General features: G+C 38.0%; 1 protein-coding gene across 11 annotated transcripts in view; it reads right to left on the bottom strand.

Moving 5' to 3' along the window:
* The window catches only part of MLIP (muscular LMNA interacting protein), a 249,990-nt gene that overhangs the window by 11,622 nt on the left and 217,273 nt on the right, over nt 1–21,095 (bottom strand). For 9 of the 11 annotated variants that reach the window (XM_066252764.1, XM_066252746.1, XM_066252743.1 and 6 more), the window contains one exon: nt 594–647. The exons of the other annotated variants lie outside the window; for them this stretch is intronic. In XM_066252764.1, the coding sequence (XP_066108861.1) occupies nt 594–647 (54 nt within the window). The remainder of the gene's footprint in view (nt 1–593; nt 648–21,095) is intronic. 11 annotated transcript variants of the gene reach the window in all.

The raw sequence follows: 21,095 nt of genomic DNA, 5'->3' as shown, positions 1-21,095 counted from the left end.
AATTTAAAAAATGTGACAGAATTTTTTGTTTGTTTGATATAACATTTATAAAAATAAAAAGTTTTTAAAATGTTATTTTCTTCTTTCACCTAAAAGTTTAAAAGTGGCTAAACATTTACATGAAATTTTAAAGGCTGCATTTGAGCTGACATGCTACCTGACACATGAATAATTCACTTTGGGGTCCAGAAACTGAGATACCATGAGATACTGAGACCCTTAACTCAGAAGATACACTCTACGTGTCATGGGACATCTATTGACTGTCTGGAAAAAGAAGACAACAGCGGTGTCACAGTGAATCCAAAGAGAAAATCACAAACGCAAACAGGATAGGAGTTAGTGTGTGGTCAAGGAGCTACACACATGGGAACCTGTAGTACCACCTTCCACATTGAGAAGCAACAATAACTTACTTACTTAGCTATCAGCTTCTTCTGACCAACACAAAATGAGCCAGTTAATTTGGTTTTTTAAAAATCCCACAATTTTATTAATGTGTTTTTAAAAAACTGAAATTGGTTTATTCCTGCAAACTAATATTACATGAATATGGATAACTACATATATCTCCAATTGTATCTTACATTTACCTCTTTGGAATCAAGAGTTTCATGTTCAGGAATAGCCACCATTGGATGACTCAGCTTCACAGAAAAGATGGAAAGATGGCCAGGATGTGATGAAGGATAGAAATAAGGAGAAATAGATGTTTAAATTTCATTTAAATAGATAGTTAAACAATGACATAAGTATATGACAGACTATTGTATTAGATTCTATCAAGTGTAAACCTCAAAGTTGATTGTTATTAAAAACAAAGGAAGATATTCTTAACATAGAAAAAAATTTTAGCTGATGGTGAATACGTTGAGCTCACAGCCATATCTTCTTCTATTCCCCATAAACTCTGACAGTGCTTAGCATATCGCATAGACAGTTATTATAATTTTATTGAATTAATGAATTATAAAAACACACTGACAGATATCAGAAAGAGAAAACAAAGTTGTATTTATGTGTCAGCTCTCACAATAGGTCTCAAATTGAAAAATTCCAAAGTATAAGAAATAAATCATGCTCAGATCCACAGTAAATACAGGTGGATCCTATAAATCCTTCTAAATCTATAGAAGGAAATGCTTACTTAGAATGAGAAGCATTGTGCATTATTGTAAATATTAATAATCTCAATACACAGGGACTTCATAATCATTGCAATATTACCAGATGATGTTATTATAATAAAGTTTTCAACATACTGACACTTTAATTAAAAGGAGTTACTTATGCTTATACAAAAAAAAAAGTTTTTTTCAGGTGAGAGGAAGGGTGATATTGAGGCAGACTCTCATTCGTGCCCCAACCAGAATCCACCCAGCAACCCCATCTGGGGCTGATGCTCAAGTACCAAGCACCTGTGCTGTAACAGAGCTATCCTCAGGGCCCAGGGCCATGGTAAAACCAACTGAGCTACTATAGGAGGGAAAGAGGGAGAGAAAGAGGAGAGGGAGTGGGGGAGAAGCAGATGGTCACTCCTCCTGTGTGCCTTGAGTAAGAATCAAACTGGGGATGTACATATGCCAGGCCAATGCTCTATCCACTGAGCCACCAGCCAGAGCCATTTCAGAATTTTTATTATTACATGGGACTTCTTAGCACTATACAAATACTTAAACCTATTGATAAAGAAGGAAGCTATAGATACACAAGAGAAAGAAACAGAATGAAGGACACACGCACACCTGGGAAAATCAGAAAATAATCATCCCACTCTTATTTTTAATAGAGTCCTTAGTTGGTCAATAAATCAATGGAACAGTAACTAGCTCCTAACACTCCAGGGCAATTCGGAGGATCCCAGAAATGTAGCTGTGCCCCAGGTGAACGCCAACACTGGCTCCTAGGGCGGCCAGGGAGCTCCCCCACCCTCACATTTCCCCAGATCTCCCCCTCTGGAGCCTGCTTTTATTTAAAGATATAGCTTCACTAAATCCCATCCATAATATTCCGTTTCCAACTATAAAATCCTCTGGGTTTCATAACACCAGGACTCCTTCTAACTACCTGAGACAATTGCTTTAAATAGAAGTATAATCTGACTCTTGAGCCAACTGAGGCTCCAAATAGCATTCCAGAAATCAGCTGAAAACACCTATATTCCCCTGTTCATCAGGATCCCCTGAGATCCTAAGCCTGGCTTCAGATCAGACCCTATGTGCCACTCCCAACCTCAGACCTGGGTAATTGATCCTGGAGAAAGCAGAATTTTTAGCATACCTAGGTTAAGTGGTACGGTAATTATATGAATCATCAGAGTTTGTACAATGTCAAATTTTCATTCTCCCAGTATCCTAAAATAGGACGGGATAAATATTCTGAAATTTGAAAATATTGGAACACTCCCAATAAAATACTTACTTAGATGAGAAAAGCAATTGAGTAATTATGTGATATCAACATTTACATCCTATTCTTTCTTTTCAATATAGCTATCCATTTATTTAAACCTATTTCATTTTAATCTTGAATTTAATAAAACTGTGCTAATTTTTCTATTCAACAAGAGAACAGAAAATGGCTGATTCTACTTAATTGATAACCTCCAAAACATTTATATTTGGCTTTGCAGTGCTTTTATCTATTTATGATATTTGTCACAGTTGGTTTGCCTTTTGTTATCCTCAAGCTGACCAAAACCACTAAGTAAAATGTAATATTATTAGTGGATTTAGTCATATTTATTTATGATGTTATCACATAAATTCAGTATACATAATTGTTTATTTAGTTTTCACAACACCCTAGTGAAGTGAGCACTGATTTTACCCTGTTTAAAAGATGAGGAAATTAAAACTAAGACGCAGAATAACTTATTGAAGATCTAGAAATAGTAAGTCATGCAGTCATGATTAAAATCCAGGGTGAAAGTCGCCAGGGGCTGCTTTCAAAGCAAGCGCGAAGTGGTTGTATACCACTGGAAAGATACTTAGGAGGCAGGAGAGGGGAGACGGGGAAAGAGAGTGATATATACCACTGTGTAAAAGGAAAAGCCACCTGTTAAAGACAAGAGTCTTCTTATTCAGAGATAAGAAACCCTTCAGGAGTGGCTGGCCTAGCTGTGAAAGGCTATGCAAGAGATACTACAATCAACCTCATATGTCCAATAAGGAGACTGGTTCATTCTCTGGACACAGAGAAGCCACTGAAGTATTCTGAGCAAGAAAGGGGCATGTGTGATCAGATATTCATTTCAAAAAATCTCAACGTGGCTAAAGTGCAAATCATGGACAGGAAAGGGAACTGGAATTTATTTAAGTAATGAGAGAAAGAAAGAGAGGGGAAAGAAGGTGTAAATAAAAGCTATGTCTTAGAGAAGAGAACGGACTCCAGTGTTTCTGGCTGACTCTAGCCCACCTCTCGGAGGAGTGACAGTAGACACGTTGGTATTTTGTTGATCAGAGAAGAAAACTTGGAAAATGTTAGAGAAATAATGTTGTACATTTTTATTTATGCTGAATGCAAAGATTTTGTAATGCATGATGGCAAGAAATATTAAGTTGGGAGAAAAATTTAAATGGTGTGAAAATCCTGCGACAATCAGAATGAAAACAATGAACCTAAAACATTAAAGTAAATTTTATATACATGAATGACTTACTATCTATATAGAGAGAATATATATATTACACACATATATATACATACATGTGTATATATATGTATATATGTGTGTGTATATATATATATACATATATATATATATATATATAGAGAGAGAGAGAGAGAGAGAGAGAGAGCAGGTGAATACTGAAGGACAAAAAGAGTCCTCTAAGCTCATTTACTTGGTGGTAAATATTCTGGAGAACAAATGAATATTTTGGTCTCCAAAATGTAAAGTAAAAAGTTACTAATTCTTTCATCAAATCATTATTCAACATAGAAGGATTGATGAAAGGGAAAGTTCAGATGAAATGAGACAAAACAAACTATTATCGTAAATGGAGACTTCAGTTCCAAATATTGTGTAACTTACTAATTAGACCTTTGCTCACTCATTGTGGGATCATCAACAAGTGGAATTTGAATCAAATGTTCAGTTCCTTTTTATTACATTTGGTCACAGCTGCCACCAAACTAATATAAAACCTTGTGAAGTGTTTGTTACCAGTAAATGTCACCACTTCTCCAGAGGTAACAAGGAACTTATCCGACAAAGACAGATAATGTTTCCTCAGACCAACTAGAGAAATGGGAACCCTATAACTAGGGGGGAAAAAAAGAAAACATGCAAAATGTGATTAAATCCATTATGTCTTTAATCTACCTGAGAAATGGAATTCAAAACTAAAGCTTTTGGGACACAGCTCTTCCTTCTGTGTGAAGATGCAGTAGGTTTTCTTGTCTGCCAGAAATTATGAAGCTGAGAAATTGTTGCAAGAAATGTCAACATTTTAAAATCACCAGAGATACTACACATGCTATTCAGAATTCATTTCTTTGGGATTTTTTTTTACTCCATTTTTGTACCTTCTACTTCTGTCTCCTCACTTCGATTTGTGAACTACTCAAGCTAGAGTGAAACGTTCTTAAGAAGATCTCTCAAAAGAGACCTGACAAATTAGTATAGCAATCCCTACATGAAATAATGCATTTCATAATATAATGCATTCATTATCATTATGAGACGTTAACCCATGGGACATTATGTGGATTATATGTTATTCACCTTTAGTTTTCTGCACATGGCATGCCCCCTCATCACAGAATAGACAATAAGTCAGTATCTAATGAATAAATTAATGAAAGAGTGAATGAATAAATGGGTTAGAGAAAACAAAGAGGGTTTTCTGACTTGCAGAATTAAAGAAGTCTGCTTTAGTGAAGAATCAAGAAATGTTGGCAGCATTTCTAAAAGTCTCCTCACTTATATGAAACTTTGTAAACGAGAGACCTTTGAACCAGAACTGTCACACATGAGTGTTCCCCCCAACCCTCACAGTTCTTCTGCTTTAAAAAAAAAACTAAATTTTTCCTGAGCAGGCAGTGGTGCAGTGGATAGAGCATTGGACTGGGACACAGAAGAATCAGGTTCAAAATCACAAGGTCGCCAGCTTTAGCGCAAGGTCACTGGCTTGAGTGTGGGATCATAGACATGACCTCATGGTCGCTGGCTTGAGCCCAAAGATCACTGGCTTGAGCTTAAGGTCGCTGGCTTGAGCAAAGGGTCACTCGATCTGCTGGAGCCCCCACCCACCATTAGGGCACATATGAGAAAGCAATCAATGAACAACTTAATGTGCCGCACACAACAAAGAGATGAGAGATGCTTCCCATCTCTCTCCCTTTCTGTCTGCTGGTCCTTATCTGTCCCTCTTTCTGTCTCTCTCTGTGTCTCTGTCACACACACAAAAAAAATAATAAAATAAATAAATAGATAGATAGATAGATAGATAAAAAGAACTGAATTTTGTTCTCACTGTTCGAGTTCACAGATTCTACGTGCAAGTCTGTGTTCCTTTCTCTTGAACTGCTCAAAAGTCTCACTTGTCCAGCAGTCATCTTGGTCTGTGGATCAGCCTGCCCTTTTAGACGAAACTAATGATCTCCATGTCAACACAGTCCCACCACACCTACTCAGAGGACTCCAAGTGTCATAGATCACCTATTATAGTGCTTATACATATATGTCTGACTTCCTTCACTAACTTAGGGGATAGGCCAAACAAAACATTGCAGTTTTTAACCCATGATTTACAACATACACTTGTGCATAGGCAGCACCCAGGGAGTCTTGTAAATTTCAGATTCTGACACAGGAGGTCTGGAGAGTGGCCTGAGAATCTGCATTTTAAGGGGCTCTCACATGATGCTCATGCAACCATAGGTTGAGTTGTGAGGCCATAAGCAACATTTCTGTATGAACCAATACAATTGATACTTTCAAAATATTTATCTATTCAAAATGTCCTAATCCATGATTTGGTGCTGCAGTTGTATAGTTAAATAATTTAGCTCAGATCTCTTTAAAGTACCTACAAATTTCCTGGACACTTTGCTAGATGTCAGAAATATACTAGTACCCAGACACTTAGTGTCTCTGCCCTTGGAGAGCAGTGTAGTGGGGAGATAGGTACTAATTATAAAAATCAGAAATATCTAGGAAAAACCCCCACAAAATAATGTGTTCCGAAGCAAAAGTTCAGAGTGCTATGTTCATAGCAGATAAATCTCACCTAGTCTAGAAGGATGAAGAAATGTCCTGCCAAGAAGCTGAACTGTAAATGATCAATCTCCTAATAGCAATACAGGGGACTGGAGAATGCATATGAGGTTAGTAGCTGAAGAGAAATGATAGCTAGGCTGCAGGAAACACAAAGAGAAAATTCAGAGTGAATGGAACATCGGGAATGGAGCCTGGAGCACTATCCTGTAGGTAGTTTGCATGCATCAACTCTGCTTGGGAAGCAAAGGAGTAAGCCTTGGAAACACTTATGAAATGAATTTAAATAGGAGTTTGCCTCATTAATAAAAAGGATTGCAAACTGCTGGAGGTTAGGATCCAGGATATCTCAGCATTTGTGCACCAAACACTAGCTGATTGATTTCATTACTGAAGAATCTATGCTTTGGAACAAAATGTGGGCAGTGCTCTGAGTTTTTCCTTAATAAGGACAGTTCATGATATGGGCTATGAGGGAAAAGTTGCTTCTACTGACAGTCACAGATATGCTAGCTACCCCTATTCATATGTCTTAAAGATCTCATTTATATTAGCCTGAAATTTTTTTTTTAATTACAGAACATCAATAGTTCAAATGTACTGCTCACAAAAATTAGGGAATTAGGCAACATGGAGAGACACTTCAGTACTTTCAGACTTTTGTATAGTGTATTTTCACCAATGAAATAAAAGTTGATGATTTTGCATCTCATTTGCATAATCAAACAATTATCTTTGACTGGTTGTTTGTTTTTCTAATGTTCTTATTTAATAAAAAAATCAAATGCTTCTTTTTTATCGCTTCATATTCATTTTGAAATATTCCTTAATTTTTGTGAGCAGTATATTTATTTTTAGAAGTTAGAGGAACAGCATCTATTTCTGGTGGTGCCCAAAGGTTTACAAATTTGTTGGTGCCAACAACTGCCAGGTGATATGGGGAAAATAATTTTGTCTCTGGGCTTCAGTTTCCTCATCTTAAAAATATGGGCCCTACCTAGATGAGTTTCAGTTCTTTTCCACTTAGAAAATTCAATGAATCTGTTATGCTTAAGCATAAATTGTTTGATTGATAAGTGAAGCTGGTTAGAAAAAAAAAATTCTTCCTTTCTGAAGTCTCTGAGCCATGGCTGAGATAGAAATGAAGGCTATAGCAACGATAAAAATGAACTCCTACATGGAATCTTACATGGGGTCGTTAATATAAGTTCTGAGCTCTAACACTTGTTTCTTATATGAACTTTTATAAACACTATTAAATTTCACAACATTCCTTTGTGTATTCCCTGAGGATGATCATATACTCAGTTGCAATTGGGCACACGTTAATCATTTTGTAAACCCGCAGGAAACTCGTTGCTAACTGCTGATTGTTAATATTATTACAATGCAGTCTAAGTTCCATTAAATCTAATGCTAGTCTAATATCAGTAAGAAAGCAAAAATGTTCTTCTCTGATCTTTGTAAAAAGTCTTTTAAGATATGGCTGAAAATTCTCAAATTACACTACTTCATTCTTGGCCTTTCCTCTTGGAGGGGGTTCAGACTTAAGATATATTAGAATTTCCTCCTTCAAAGACCACCGTCTAAAGGACAGCATAATGGAATTCTTTTCCCCTCCATCTACTATATGATCAGCCTATTTTAAAAACAAGCACCACACCCTTATGTTTGATCACATTTTTCCATCTCGAGTTCCTTCTTTCTCAACTAGAAAACCACATCCTCAAGGGGATTAACTACACCATCCACTTTTCTCATTGCACAACTCCCAGATTGTAATAAAAATGGAGCAGACTCTCAATTCCAGCACCATTTTAGACCTCAAAATAAATTCCAGACTCTGACATTGGAACTGACAAGGAAGCATGTTTGTGTTTTTTCATTCTTCTATCCTTTAGGGACACGATTAGTTACTTAATATTACAGGCAAAACATTATTTGTCATCTCCTTTATATCATACTATACTACAAATATAAGCCAAATGTCTCTTTCTTTACAAAGACAACGTTGGAGGAAGTATTTTCTCCCTTGTCTTTCTCTTCTATAGACTACAAGGGGTCCTAGTCACTGTATTCCAATGTGACATAAAACAGAAAATAGCTCTGTAGTGTGACTGTCAACCTCATAAATATTTTTTAATTCCTGGCTGCCTTAGTTCTATCCACACTGTTCCTAATTTGCAAGCAGTTATGCAGAATTGCAAGACATCTATCCCAGAACCAAGAAACATGTCAACAGATGTGAACTGATGCATCACAAAACCTTAGAAGCATGCGTCTTTAAGAGGAGGAATAGGCATGATACTGACCAGGTTAATCTGTGCCCTTTATCTCCAGAGACCCCCTACCAGAAACCACAGTCTGTTTTCTCCTAACATGATACTCCCAGCATCTTTGAGAATGATTGGAGAGGGGTGTAGAAGAGAGAGAGGATGTATGAATGGTTGGTAGCAGATGAGCTGAGCACTGCATGTCCAGAGGTCACTGGAGGGCTGCCTCTGGTGTGGTACCTGCCAGCCCCTGCTTCCCTGGAATTGGACCCTATTCCTTCATCACCCATCTCTATACACATTGTTTCAAACTACATTTCAAGAATGATGTAGGCACTTCCAAACTCTCACCGTGTGGGTTACACATCTTTGCATAGTCAGTGCACTCACCATCTCCTGTCCCCAACCCCTAGCCTTGCCCCAGTTATATTGTCCTTCCAGCCACTGGAACTTGTCCTCAGATTGCAGCCATTTCTAAGGGATTCTGACAGCCTTGCTTTTCTGACTCTTGTTAGAATCTAAGACCTACCCTCTGGAGAATTTGTATATATTTTTTACTTCTTGCTATATTTCTACCAGAAATACATCCTAACAGCCATGGTACTTCTTTAATCAAACTTCAAATCATTAAATAGGTAGGGTATCTACTGATTGGTAAGAAGCCCATAGAAAAAGTCTATGCTTAGTTATGTTATGTTTGTTGGTTTTTGCCATACCAAAGAGTGAATCATTTGAAAATTAGTTTAAAAATGTTTATAACACTACCGAATTTGTTTAAGATCTCTATCACCTAGAATTTCATAAGCCCTTAAAATGTCATTCAAGTGTGGAAGCCACCAAACATATTCTCAGGCATACGAGAGCTCAGAGTATTCGCCAAATAAAGATGTAATTTAAAAACCTTCTTGGATCAAGGATTCAAGTAAGGGAAATAAACATAGTAGGATGCAGTAAGAAATATAGGAAGGTAGGGTAATAAAATACTCTGAGTAAGGATGCGGCTGCCATTTTAAAAAGAAATTGTAACCATAACATGCCAGAAATAAAAATCTAGACTTGGGTAATCAACATGATTGATAATCAATCAGCAGAAGGGACCAATGGACTTATCTTACTAGGAGAAAATACAGATACTGATGGGGATATATCAACAGCAATGTGGACCGTCAGTGAAGGGCAATCATGACAACAAAGGAAAATGAATAAATTTTTAACTAGTAAATTAAAACCAGGCCTGTTGGATGCAAAACTAGAAAAGAAAAAGAATAAGAAATTATAATAATGAGAAATGTAAAAAAATACGGCAGATTAAGGTCATGTAATGAGATAGTTTCATAGATTTAAGAGCAGTCTCTCAAGATTTAAAAAAAAGCAAGATTAGAAAATTTACAGTTAACAAAAGACACACACACAAACAAAAAGACATACAAAGTTGAAAACGAAAGGAGAAAAAGATGTATCTGCCTAATATAAACCAAAACAAAAAGAGAATAACAATTTTATTATCTTTAAAATGGAATTTAAGAAAAATATTGTAAAGAACAAAAATGAACATTATACATTGGTTAAAAAAAAGATCAGTGAACAAGAAGATAAGACCACAATAAAGATATATTTCTAATAATACAATCTCAAAGTCTTAAGATTTAATGTTTGACCTCTAATACTTTGAGAGCAATGAGTGGCTTTATACATCATTTAAATGACTTAAGGGCTAAGGAAGTGCTTCAGTAACCAATAGAGGCTAAATGAATATTTTTAAACAACCTGTGGAAGTGTCCAACCCCACAGTCATATCTTCCTTCCACAAAGGAGACTTCCATTTGATTCACAGATCGTACGGAACAGACGGCTTGTATGTGGGCAAATGTCTGAGTTGTATTTTAATTAGTCATACAAGGGTAAACTTCGGCAAATTTAGTATTCTGAAAGAATTTTAAGTTTATCGTTTAGTAAAAAAGACAAAACAACAGTCACATTAAACAAGACAAAGTAAGACAGGAAAATTTTGCCTTGAAGTTTCAAAATAAGAGGCTCCTTGACGACATAAATCATATATGTTATATAAGGCTTTTGGAATGTGTAAAAGGACAAAGGGTAAATTAAAACAATGAAACAAACAATTAGGTTGAAGAACTTAAAACTGATGAAACATTTTGTAAGTGAAGAACTGCTGAATAATGGCAATTTTCTGTGAATTGTGTGAATTAGTATTAAAAGACATTTTTTAAAAAGAGCAATGGCATTGAAAGAAGATCAGACGAGACGAGACGGATCAAAAGACTGTATATATATATATGTAGATGTATATAGACTCATTTGTAAATATAAATCCTGACATTAGAATTACTATTATATTTCAGGGCCCACAACTGGCTCCTTCCACAGATCATGCCCTCAGCTAAGATGTCCTAAAGCTCCTTACTTCACCCTCTCCCTACACTGTGGCCCATGACCAACGACTTGCTGATATGGGCTATCAAAGGTCCGTTCCTTTGTTCCAGTGGAGGATAACTTTGCAATTTATGCTTTAGAACCTTCTCCATGTGAATTAGGTGTCTTTTGCCTCCACAATCAGGACTTACTCCCTCCTTCAGAGGATGTCTCTCTGAAGAGCACACCCTCAACAAATCAGAAAAGCCTGAACCGCTGTCCCAGGCTCAGCCCCTAAGGAAACTGATCTAAGGGGCCATGCAACGGGGCAGGGGCAGGGGGCAACTGAGGGCTGTGAAATACAGGAGCTCATTTTCCCTTAGTGCCTCCAGGGGCACAGGGTGCCAACAGATTGGTGAGTTCTTTTCTCTGTGCCTATAAAACACAAGCATGGTCAATGAATTCTGAGGGACCAACATGATGCCTTCTAAGAGCTTTAAAAATCAACTTTCTCCAAGTCTACTTTTCCTCACTGTTGGGCAAATGAGTTTATAAAATTTGTGTTTTTGTGGGTTTTTTTGTATTTTTCCGAAGCTGGAAACGGGGAGAGACAGTCAGACAGACTCCCGCATGCGCCCGACCGGGATCCACCCGGCACACCCACCAGGGGGCGACGCTCTGCCCACCAGGGGGCGATGCTCTGCCCCTCCGGGGCTTCGCTCTGTTGTGACCAGAGCCACTCTAGTGCCTGGGGCAGAGGCCAAGGAGCCATCCCCAGCGCCTGGGCCATCCTTGCTCCAATGGAGCCTCCGCTGCGGGAGGGGAAAGAGAGAGACAGAGAGAAAGGAGAGGGGGAGGGGTGAAGAAGCAGATGGGCGCTTCTCCTGTGTGCCCTGGCTGGGAATCGAACCTGGGACCTCTGCACGCCAGGCCAACGCTCTACCACTGAGCCAACCGGCCAGGGCAAAATTTGTGTTTTTTGAGTTTGCTCACTTTTACTGTTAAAAATGGCACTGGCCTGTGAAATTGCTAATTACCTTTCTGCTTGGGATGTATGCTAATGTTGCTGGAGGTAAGGTTTTTGGCACCAGAAAGGTTTTAAAAGGAGAGAAGGAGAAGGAGGAGAAAGAAGCCAAGATGGCAGAGTGCTGAAGGAGAAGCCAGTTTATGCAGAGAGGAGAAGGGAGAAGGTGTGCAGATGGGGAACAGAGGTGTGCAGAGGTGACTGAGACTGGTGGGGGCCTTTGATTCTAGGGAAAACCAGAGAAGCTTCTCCTGGTTTTAGAACTGGAAAATGTGTAAGTGGCTTTGAGAGCCCTGTGTGTGTTTACTCACCAGCCGGTGCGAGGCTAGAATAAAGGAATGGCCCACCATTTTTTGGCTCCACTGTTTCTTTACCATCTGCCCAAATCTAATGAGAACCTGCATGTGAATGGCCACAATGGCGGTGGCCACTGGCCTTAAGCTCACTAAAAAGGCCACCCAGCCTGCTTCCTACCACACATCTCTTTCCGATTTGCAAATACTTAAATTTTTTCAATGATTTTATTAAAGGTGTTACAATGAAAAATTCCAGCTAGATGATAACAAATGAATTTGGGGAGAGATATATAAGAAATTGCTTGTTTCCAGTTTGAGAAATTTCAGTCAACTGTTTGTGATTAAATTAAGTACATTTTAGGAATGATGACTGGCAATTAAATCACTTAAAGGCCCGGTTTCAGACGCCCGCCCAGTAAAGCGTCGATGTGGTTGAAATGTGCTTTATTCCCTCTAGTGGAGAACTAAAGTAAATATAATTGATAACTTCATTTCTCAGAACTGCTTCTCTTAAAATACCTGCTTGCTGGCATTCATTTTTTAATGTTAAAAGTCCAATTAATTTGCATTTAGCCATTTTGAACAGGATGTTCTTTATGAATATATTACCCCAATCCATCCAATTTGAAAACAATTTGGCCTAGGCAAAGAGTGCCCATGTTCTGATTTTTCTGAAAAAAATCTCTAAATGGTAAAAACCAATTTTGAGTTTATAAAGCTTTTTCTCCTATTCTACCCTTTCTGTTCTGCAGCATCATAATCATTACCCAATTCCCATTAACTCCAAAAGCTGTCAGGAAGTTTTAGAATTGAGAGCAAGGCAATTTATCTCTGTGGTGATAGAAAATAAATCACCTTGGTTTATTCACACAGAAAGATTTCTAATTATGCAGACTGAACACCAACAGACATTATTAATGAGGATGATAAAGGGAAGTTTTGCCTCCAAAATTCAAGACGATTTTTTTTTTTCAGTAAATGTGACTGCCTCAGTAAATTTTGTCAGAGTATTACACGGATAGTGGTTTTCTTAGCCTTTGGAACTATGACTGCCAAAGGAAGTGGAGCCTGGGATGAAATATACAAAGCATTGTGCCATTCATGAGAAATCCAGGCTCTGCCAATCCCTCAGACCACGCCCCCGGGCACGTCACTTTGGATGTTTAGCCTTCAGGTGTCTCATCTGTAAGCTTCAGTGGTGTGGTCCAGTCCTGAGGTATTTGGAACTGTCATCTGAGAGGAAAGCCTGTAGTTTCAGAGTGGTGATGCTGGCAAAGGTAGTGATGCTACTTCATGCCTAGACTTTTTTTGTGGGAGGGAGAGGGGGACTATCTTTATGAAAATTAGTGTAGTATCAGCTTCAATGTTCGTTTTGTGCATCCGTGTACAAATCATTTATACTTCTTAAACCTCAGTTTCTTCAACTGTAAAACAAAGGTGGCATAACCCTCTTTATGATTGTTTTAAAATTTAAATAAAACACCATCTGTAAAGTAAGTGGTGTGTTTCCTACATTTTCTAAATATTAATTTCTTCCCTACAAAATCTCTGTGGTACGCCCTTCCCCTCCAATTCATTCTCTGCTTTCTCCCCACAAATTGCAATAAGCCATTATGCTCCAGGATGCAGACATGGTCTGGTATGGTCTTACTTAAAACTCTACTTCCTGGTTTCCCTTGCTTCTCCAATATGCTGGCCTCCTTTAATTTTCTCAAGCTTGTTCTGTTCCTTTCCTTTCCCGCCTGGAAACCTTCCCTAGGGCTGTTCCTTCTAACTCAGAGTAGTCAACCTTTTTATACCTACCGCCCACTTTTGTATATCTGTTAGTAGTAAAATTTTCTATCCGCCCATGGGTTCCACAGTAATGGTGATTTATAAAGTAGGGAAGTAACTTTACTTCATAAAATTCATAAAGCAGAGTTACAGCAAGTTAAAGCATATAATAATAATTACTTACCAAGTACTTTATGTCAGATTTTCACTAAGTTTGGCAGAATAAATCTTTATAAAACAACTTACTATAGTTAAATCTATCTTTTTATTTATACTTTGGTTGCTCCACTAACGCCCACCATGAAAGCTGGAATGCCCACTAGTGGGCAGTAGGGACCAGGTTGACTACCACTGCTCTAACTGAAAGGCTTCGCCAGTTCCCAACCTTTTCTCCTTCTCAGTTCAGTTCTTCATTGAGTCTCTCCTGACTCATCACACTAGGTGAGACCTCTGTTATATGCACTCAGAACGACTTGATCATCATCCTCACAGCAGTTGTGCCAATCATCATGTGAATAAATTATTGTGCTTATGTCAACTCCTTGACTCCAGGGTTCCTAGACTTAATGTCAGAATAAAACAGTGGCAAAGCCTATGCTCTTTGTTATTGGTAGGGAATTAGGCTCTAAGTTAGAAAAGGTTTTTGTGACCTTGAGCAAATCACTTAACTTAGTGTTTATTTTCTCATTTTAAAGTTATGAACAATTATAGACTGCTTATCTCAAAGGAGCAGTGCTTTATTCTGCAAATAGATTTGTAAAATAGTATTTGCATATTTAGATCTAAATATTTATAGATCACATTACAAAAATAAAATTTTATTTCAAAGCCCCCTCAGCCTTTGAACCATTAGATGAAAGCTAGAATTTTCCTGTTAAGTCAGGGGTCGGGAACCTATGGCTTGCGAGCCAGATGTGGCTCTTTTGATGGCTGCATCTGGCTCGCAGGCAAATCTTTAATAAAAACAATAATAACATTAAAAATATAAAACATTCTCATGTATTACAATCCATTCATTTCCTACCGCTCATGTTCATGGTTGCGGGTGCCTGGAGCCAATCACAGCTGTCCTCCGGGACACCAAATTTTTATTGGATAATGCATAACGTACACGAGTCCTTGTATGGCTCTCATGGAATTACATTTTAAAATATGTGGTGTTCATGGCTCTCTCAGCCAAAAAGGTTCCCAACCCCTGCACTAAGTCATAATATACTTTAAATTCTTTTGATAGAGCTCTGTTGAAATATCCGAAGAAACCTCAGGGAAAAAAAAAATTCCTTTCTGAGGAGTAACTAAAATATTGAACCTATGTTGAAAATGTGCCTATAATATGAATATTTTAATTCACTTATTGGATTTCTGTAGTTTTTTAGAGTTAAGTTTCTAAATATACAATAATATTACCACTTAAAATATTCTCAGTAATAGTATAAATAGAAACTTTACAAATGGATTAAATTTAAAAATAGGTAAGTAAGAGAAAAAATTATAAGAGTCAACATTTATAAGGTGAAATATCCTAAGGGTTTAAAGAGAGACTGCTCATGACATAGGAAGCAGGCTAAAGCCGGTTTATGAAGAGACCTGTCCCTCTTACCCATCCTGGACATAAAAGGTTCCTTCCTTTCTTCTGTCTCCTACTTCATCACGCAGCACCATATTACCAGAAGTCTTATCAGAGGTTCCAGAGTCTGTGGACCAACCCCCTAATATATATATACTATAATGTGAAAACAAAGCACAATAGGGCCAACTCCCCCAAAGAGTTGACTGCCCATCACAGTTGTTTTTTCGCTCCTATTCCTAAACTGTGTGTTTCTCCTTCACCATACATTTTGTTAGGTGGTTTCCTTTGCTATTTTAGCGAATGTCTCATCCTTGGCTTATTATTATATAAATGGAGTGATCTTTTCTCTTTTTTATAAAATTAAATTTAACAGGGTAACACTGATCAATAAGTGTACATAGATTTCAGGCAAACATCACTACTCTATTTCAATAGTCAATTGTGTTGTATATCCATCCCCCAAAGCCAAATCAATTTCCATCACTTTATATTTGTCCCTCTCTACACCCCTCCCCCAACCCTCTCCCTTATTTCTCCCTCCCCTTGGTAACCACTGCACTCTTATCTATGTCCATGAGTCTCAGCTATGTATCATGGATGGACCTAGAGTGATCTTTTATATAGGAAAGATAAATAATGGATGGTATTGGATTGAAAACATCTCCATTTTTCTCACTCTCCTTTCACTTTTCTTTTAATCAGAGGCAAATTATATTTTGTCTTTATTGTTAACATACAATCTCAGGTGCAGATTCTTGAAAAATAAATTAAAAACTCATCAGTAAATATTCTGTGAACATATCAGAAAGATAAAATACAGTTCAAGTAAAATGATTTATCTTTCTTAGCAGAAACATAATTCTAACATAAAGGATTGTTATATTTTAACATTTCTTTTCATGAAAAAGGCACTTTAATTTCTTTAAAAGTAAATCATAAGAAAGTACATGTTGGCAGCTGTCTTATTTTTTTTTAAAGTGACATTTAATAATTGAAATAGTGCTGGAAAAATAATATGTATCTTCTGATTCAGTAAGTCCATAAATATGGGATGTATAAACACTCAGCCCAGCTGTAAATGTTACAAACACATGAGGACAATATTGATTAAGAACTCAGCACAACATTTTATAACTTACTCTAATAAAAATATTTTGTGACGTCACGGAAATGGCGCCGTGAGAAGCACGTCCGACAGCTCTCCCCTAAATCACAACAAATTTATCAACTAGAAACAGAAAAATTTATCCTCGGAGCATTCCGAAGTTCCACACAAACTGAAAGCAAAAGGACTGTTATCACTTGAATCTGAGAGACGAGGGTGTGGAGGAAGCTACCGCAGCGACGCTCATTCAAGCCGCGAGGGAGTGCGCCTGCGGTGAGTCAGCCCATACATATACTTGGGAACCGCGAGCCGCCAAGAGCGGCCGACGCGAGCCGCCGAGAGCCGCCGCGGCCGTGAGCCGCCGCGCGCGCGCCCGGTCCGGTTGAGCACTGCTGACGTTCCCAGCGGCCCGCACACTGCGAGTGGGGGTCGCCGGCCACCGGTGCCCGGAGCGCCCCATTCGCGCGCATGCCTTGGGCATTCCACGCGCCCAGGGCGCCCTGCTGGCCCGCACACCCAGGGGGCCCCATTATCCTGCGCCTGGTGCGGTCCAGCCGCCAGCGGCGGGGCGAGCGGGAGAGGCTTGGGAGATTCTCTCCGTGGGCGGGGCACCTCACCCAGCCATTCAAGCTAACAATCAAGCGTTGGGGGAGGGGCGCGTGCAGGCAGTCTAAAATACCTTCGGAAGCACAGCTGCGACCCAATCACTGAAATTAGCTTAACCCATAAAATCTGCGCACCCTCGGTTCTAATTGATAAGATCTCTCTCAGTTCAGCGATCCAAGACAAGAGGCGTGATATTTTTTAGTGCCTCTCACTAAAGGGGCAGGGGCAACTTCTGATTGATAGAGCCTCCATATTCAGGGATAAACGCTAACAAGAAGGACTTGGCAGATAATAAGGTCTATACTACACTAGTCGTAAGCAGAGACTAGTGCCTCTTCTTCCCTGCAAAAACAGGCTACAAAGTGTGGAAAGCCTGGGTTGAGAGGTCCAACTAAATGATAGGCGCTGAACAGTCACCTTGACAACAATTGACTCCCACCCCCGCCTGATTACACTGGAGGCCCTGACTCTCAGAGCCTTTCCCAAAGCCTTGCACTGAGTGGGGATAGAGTGGGGATTTCCCAGCTCTTTGAGCCTCTTACTCCCCAGGCAGAAGCAGTTGCAGCCTTATAGCTGGATCACCAGGCTGCTAATTCAGAAAGGGGGGACTAGGAGAGAGAATCCAGGAAAGCAAACTCTCTCATCGTTGGACCCTGCAAACGCCAACAAGCCTTTACTTCCAGCAAGACTAAAGCCAATTATATGACATTGCCATAGAATCCCATCAACTGCAAATCCCTACCTAAGAGTGACACAGGGGCAGAGCCTGGGGTACAGAGTCACCGACCAGGAAGAGGGAGAGAAAAGAAAAAGGAAGAAGTTAACCTCTCAAAATCAAGAAAAACCCACAGACTTTACAACTTGATCCACTAATTTTTTGTTGTTGTTGTTGTTGTTTGTTTCTTCTATCTTTTTGCCTTTATTTCCTCCACCTCGGTCCTTCTATTCTCTGCCCATCTTATGCTTCCCCTTTCTTGAACTACACTACCCATGAGTGTTGCATTTTATTTTTCTTCTTCATCCTCACCCTCCTTTAAGGTTATACTCCAAAACACTTAACTCTCACTCTCTCCTCTTTTATTTTTTTTTTGTTTTTTTTTTTTCTTGATTTATTTTGTTTTTTTCTCCTCCTATTTTATTTCTTCCTTCGTTTTTCTCTTTTTCTTATTTTTTCCTTTCTATTCGTTTTTTCTTTGCTCATTTTACTTTCCTCCCATATAATCCTCAATCATGAACAAATTAGTTAATTTGGGACTCAAGGCTTTTTTTTGGCTTTATTTCTCTTTTTTGCTTTTGTTTTTATTTTTTTTTCTCTTGTTTGTTTATTTTTGTGGCATTTTGGGTCCTCCCAACCCAAGGTCTCCATTGTATTTAGTCTTCGCTCCACTTAATACAACAGATTTTTACTTATTATTTTTATTTTTTCTTCTTTATTATTCTTTTTTGGTCCTTTTTTCTGATTCCCTCTTATCCCTCTCATTATATCTCTTAGTTGACCATCACTTACAAGCAAATCATCTTATGCTTGTCTAAGATTTTCTTCCTTTTTTTTTTTTTTTTTGCATTTAGTAGGTCCCTACTCCCTTTTTTTTGCCCCTTGAACTCTTCACCCCAAATCAGGCCCTCCATTATAGGCACGATATTTCCCTGAGGAGGGGAGAGGAGGGAAAGAGAAGAGAGAAAAAAAGGGGGAAATAATAAATTATTACTGTTTTTTTTTGTGGGGTGTTTTACCCTTTTTTTTTTTTCTTTTTACTCTTTATTAATTCTAATTAGTGCTATCAATAAGACCACCCTCAGATGCCGATAAGAAAGAGGAAATCGAATATTATGGATACAAAAGAAAGAGAGGTAACACAATTAGATGTGGAAAAATCTATGGAGAAAAGACTTAACATATTGGAAGCCTTGGAGCTAAATGACAGAGAATTTAAAATAGAAATCTTAAAAATACTCAAAGATATACAAGAAAACACAGAAAGGCAATATAGGGAGATCAGAAAACAACTCAATGAACACAAAGAATATATTACCAAGGAAATTGAAACTATAAAAACAAATCAAACAGAAATGAAAAACTCAATTCACGAGCTGAAAAACAAGGTAACAAGCTTAGCTAACAGAACAGCCCAGATTGAAGATAGGATTAGTGAAATAGAAGACAAACAACTTGAGGCACAACAGAGAGAAGAAGAAAGAGACTCAAAAAAAAAATAATAAAAAATGAGAAAGCCCTACAGGAATTGTCTGACTCCATCAGAAAGAATAACATAAGAATAATAGGTATATCAGAGGGAGAAGAGAAAGAAAATGGAATGGAGAATATACTCAAACAAATAATAGACGAGAACTTCCCAAGCCTGTGGAAGGAACTAAAGCCTCAAATTCAAGAAGCAAACAGAACACCAAGTTTTCTTAACCCCAACAAACCCACTCCAAGGCACATCATAATAAAGATGACACAAACCAATGACAAAGAAAAAATTCTCAAGGCAGCCAGGGAAAAGAAGAGTACAACATATAAAGGAAGGCCTATTAGATTATCATCAGATTTCTCAGCAGAAACTCTACAAGCTAGAAGAGAGTGGACCCCAATATTTAAAGCCCTGAAAGAGAGGAACTTTCAGCCAAGAATACTATACCCATCAAAGCTATCCTTCAAGTATGAAGGAGATATAAAAACATTCACAAATACAGAAAAGATGAGAGAATTTATCAACAGAAAGCCCCCACTCCAGGAAATACTAAGGGGGATTTTCCAACCAGATTCAAAGAACAAAAGAAAACAACACCACAAGTAACAGCTCCACCAAGAACACAATAAAACCAAACTTAAACTGTGACAACAAAGGAAAAAAAGGGGGGAGAGGATGGAGATTAACAGGAGCAAAGGATGATGAAGTGCAGAAATACTTATAAGATAGGGTACTACAATGAATATGGTAGGTACCCTTTTCATTACTTAATGGTAACCACCCTTAAAAAAACCACCACAAAAACACTTGACTTAAAAAAGGTAGCAACAGAGGAAAGAAGTATGGAACACAAACAAACAAAAACAAATGATAGAAAAACAAAAGAGAGGAATCAAACTAGATACAAAACTAACAGAAAGCAATTTATAAAATGGCAGTAGGGAACCCACAAGTGTCAATAATTACACTAAATGTAAATGGATTAAACTTACCAATAAAAAGACACAGAGTAGCAGAATGGATTAAAAAAGAAAATCCAACTATATGCTGCCTACAAGAAACACATCTAAGCAACAAGGATAAAAACAAATTCAAAGTGAAAGGCTGGAAAACAATACTCCAAGCAAACAACACCCAAAAAAAAGCAGGTGTAGCAATACTCATATCTAATAATGCTGACTACAAGACAGAAAAAGTACTCAGAGACAAAAATGGTCATTTCATAATGATTAAGGGGAAGTTGAATCAAGAAGACATAACAATCCTTAATATATATGCACCAAACCAAGGAGCACCAAAATATATAAGACAGCTACTTATTGACCTTAAAACAAAAAATAACAAAAATACAATCATACTTGGAGACCTCAATACACCGCTGACGGCTCTAGATCGGTCATCCAAACAGAGAATCAATAAAGATATAGCGGCCTTAAACGAAATACTAGAACACCTGGATATGATAGACATCTACAGGACACTTCATCCCAAAGCGACAGAGTATACATTTTTCTCTAGTGTACATGGAACATTCTCAAGAATTGACCATATGTTGGGCCACAAAGACAATATCAGCAAATTTAGAAAAATTGAAATTGTACCAAGCATATTTTCTGATCATAAAGCCTTGAAACTAGAATTCAACTGCAAAAAAGAG

This window comes from Saccopteryx bilineata, chromosome 1 (assembly GCF_036850765.1).
Source record: "Saccopteryx bilineata isolate mSacBil1 chromosome 1, mSacBil1_pri_phased_curated, whole genome shotgun sequence".
Taxonomy (NCBI): Eukaryota; Metazoa; Chordata; class Mammalia; order Chiroptera; family Emballonuridae; genus Saccopteryx; species Saccopteryx bilineata.
Note: the sequence above shows the minus strand (reverse complement) of the source record. Positions and strands in the feature narration are given on the sequence as shown.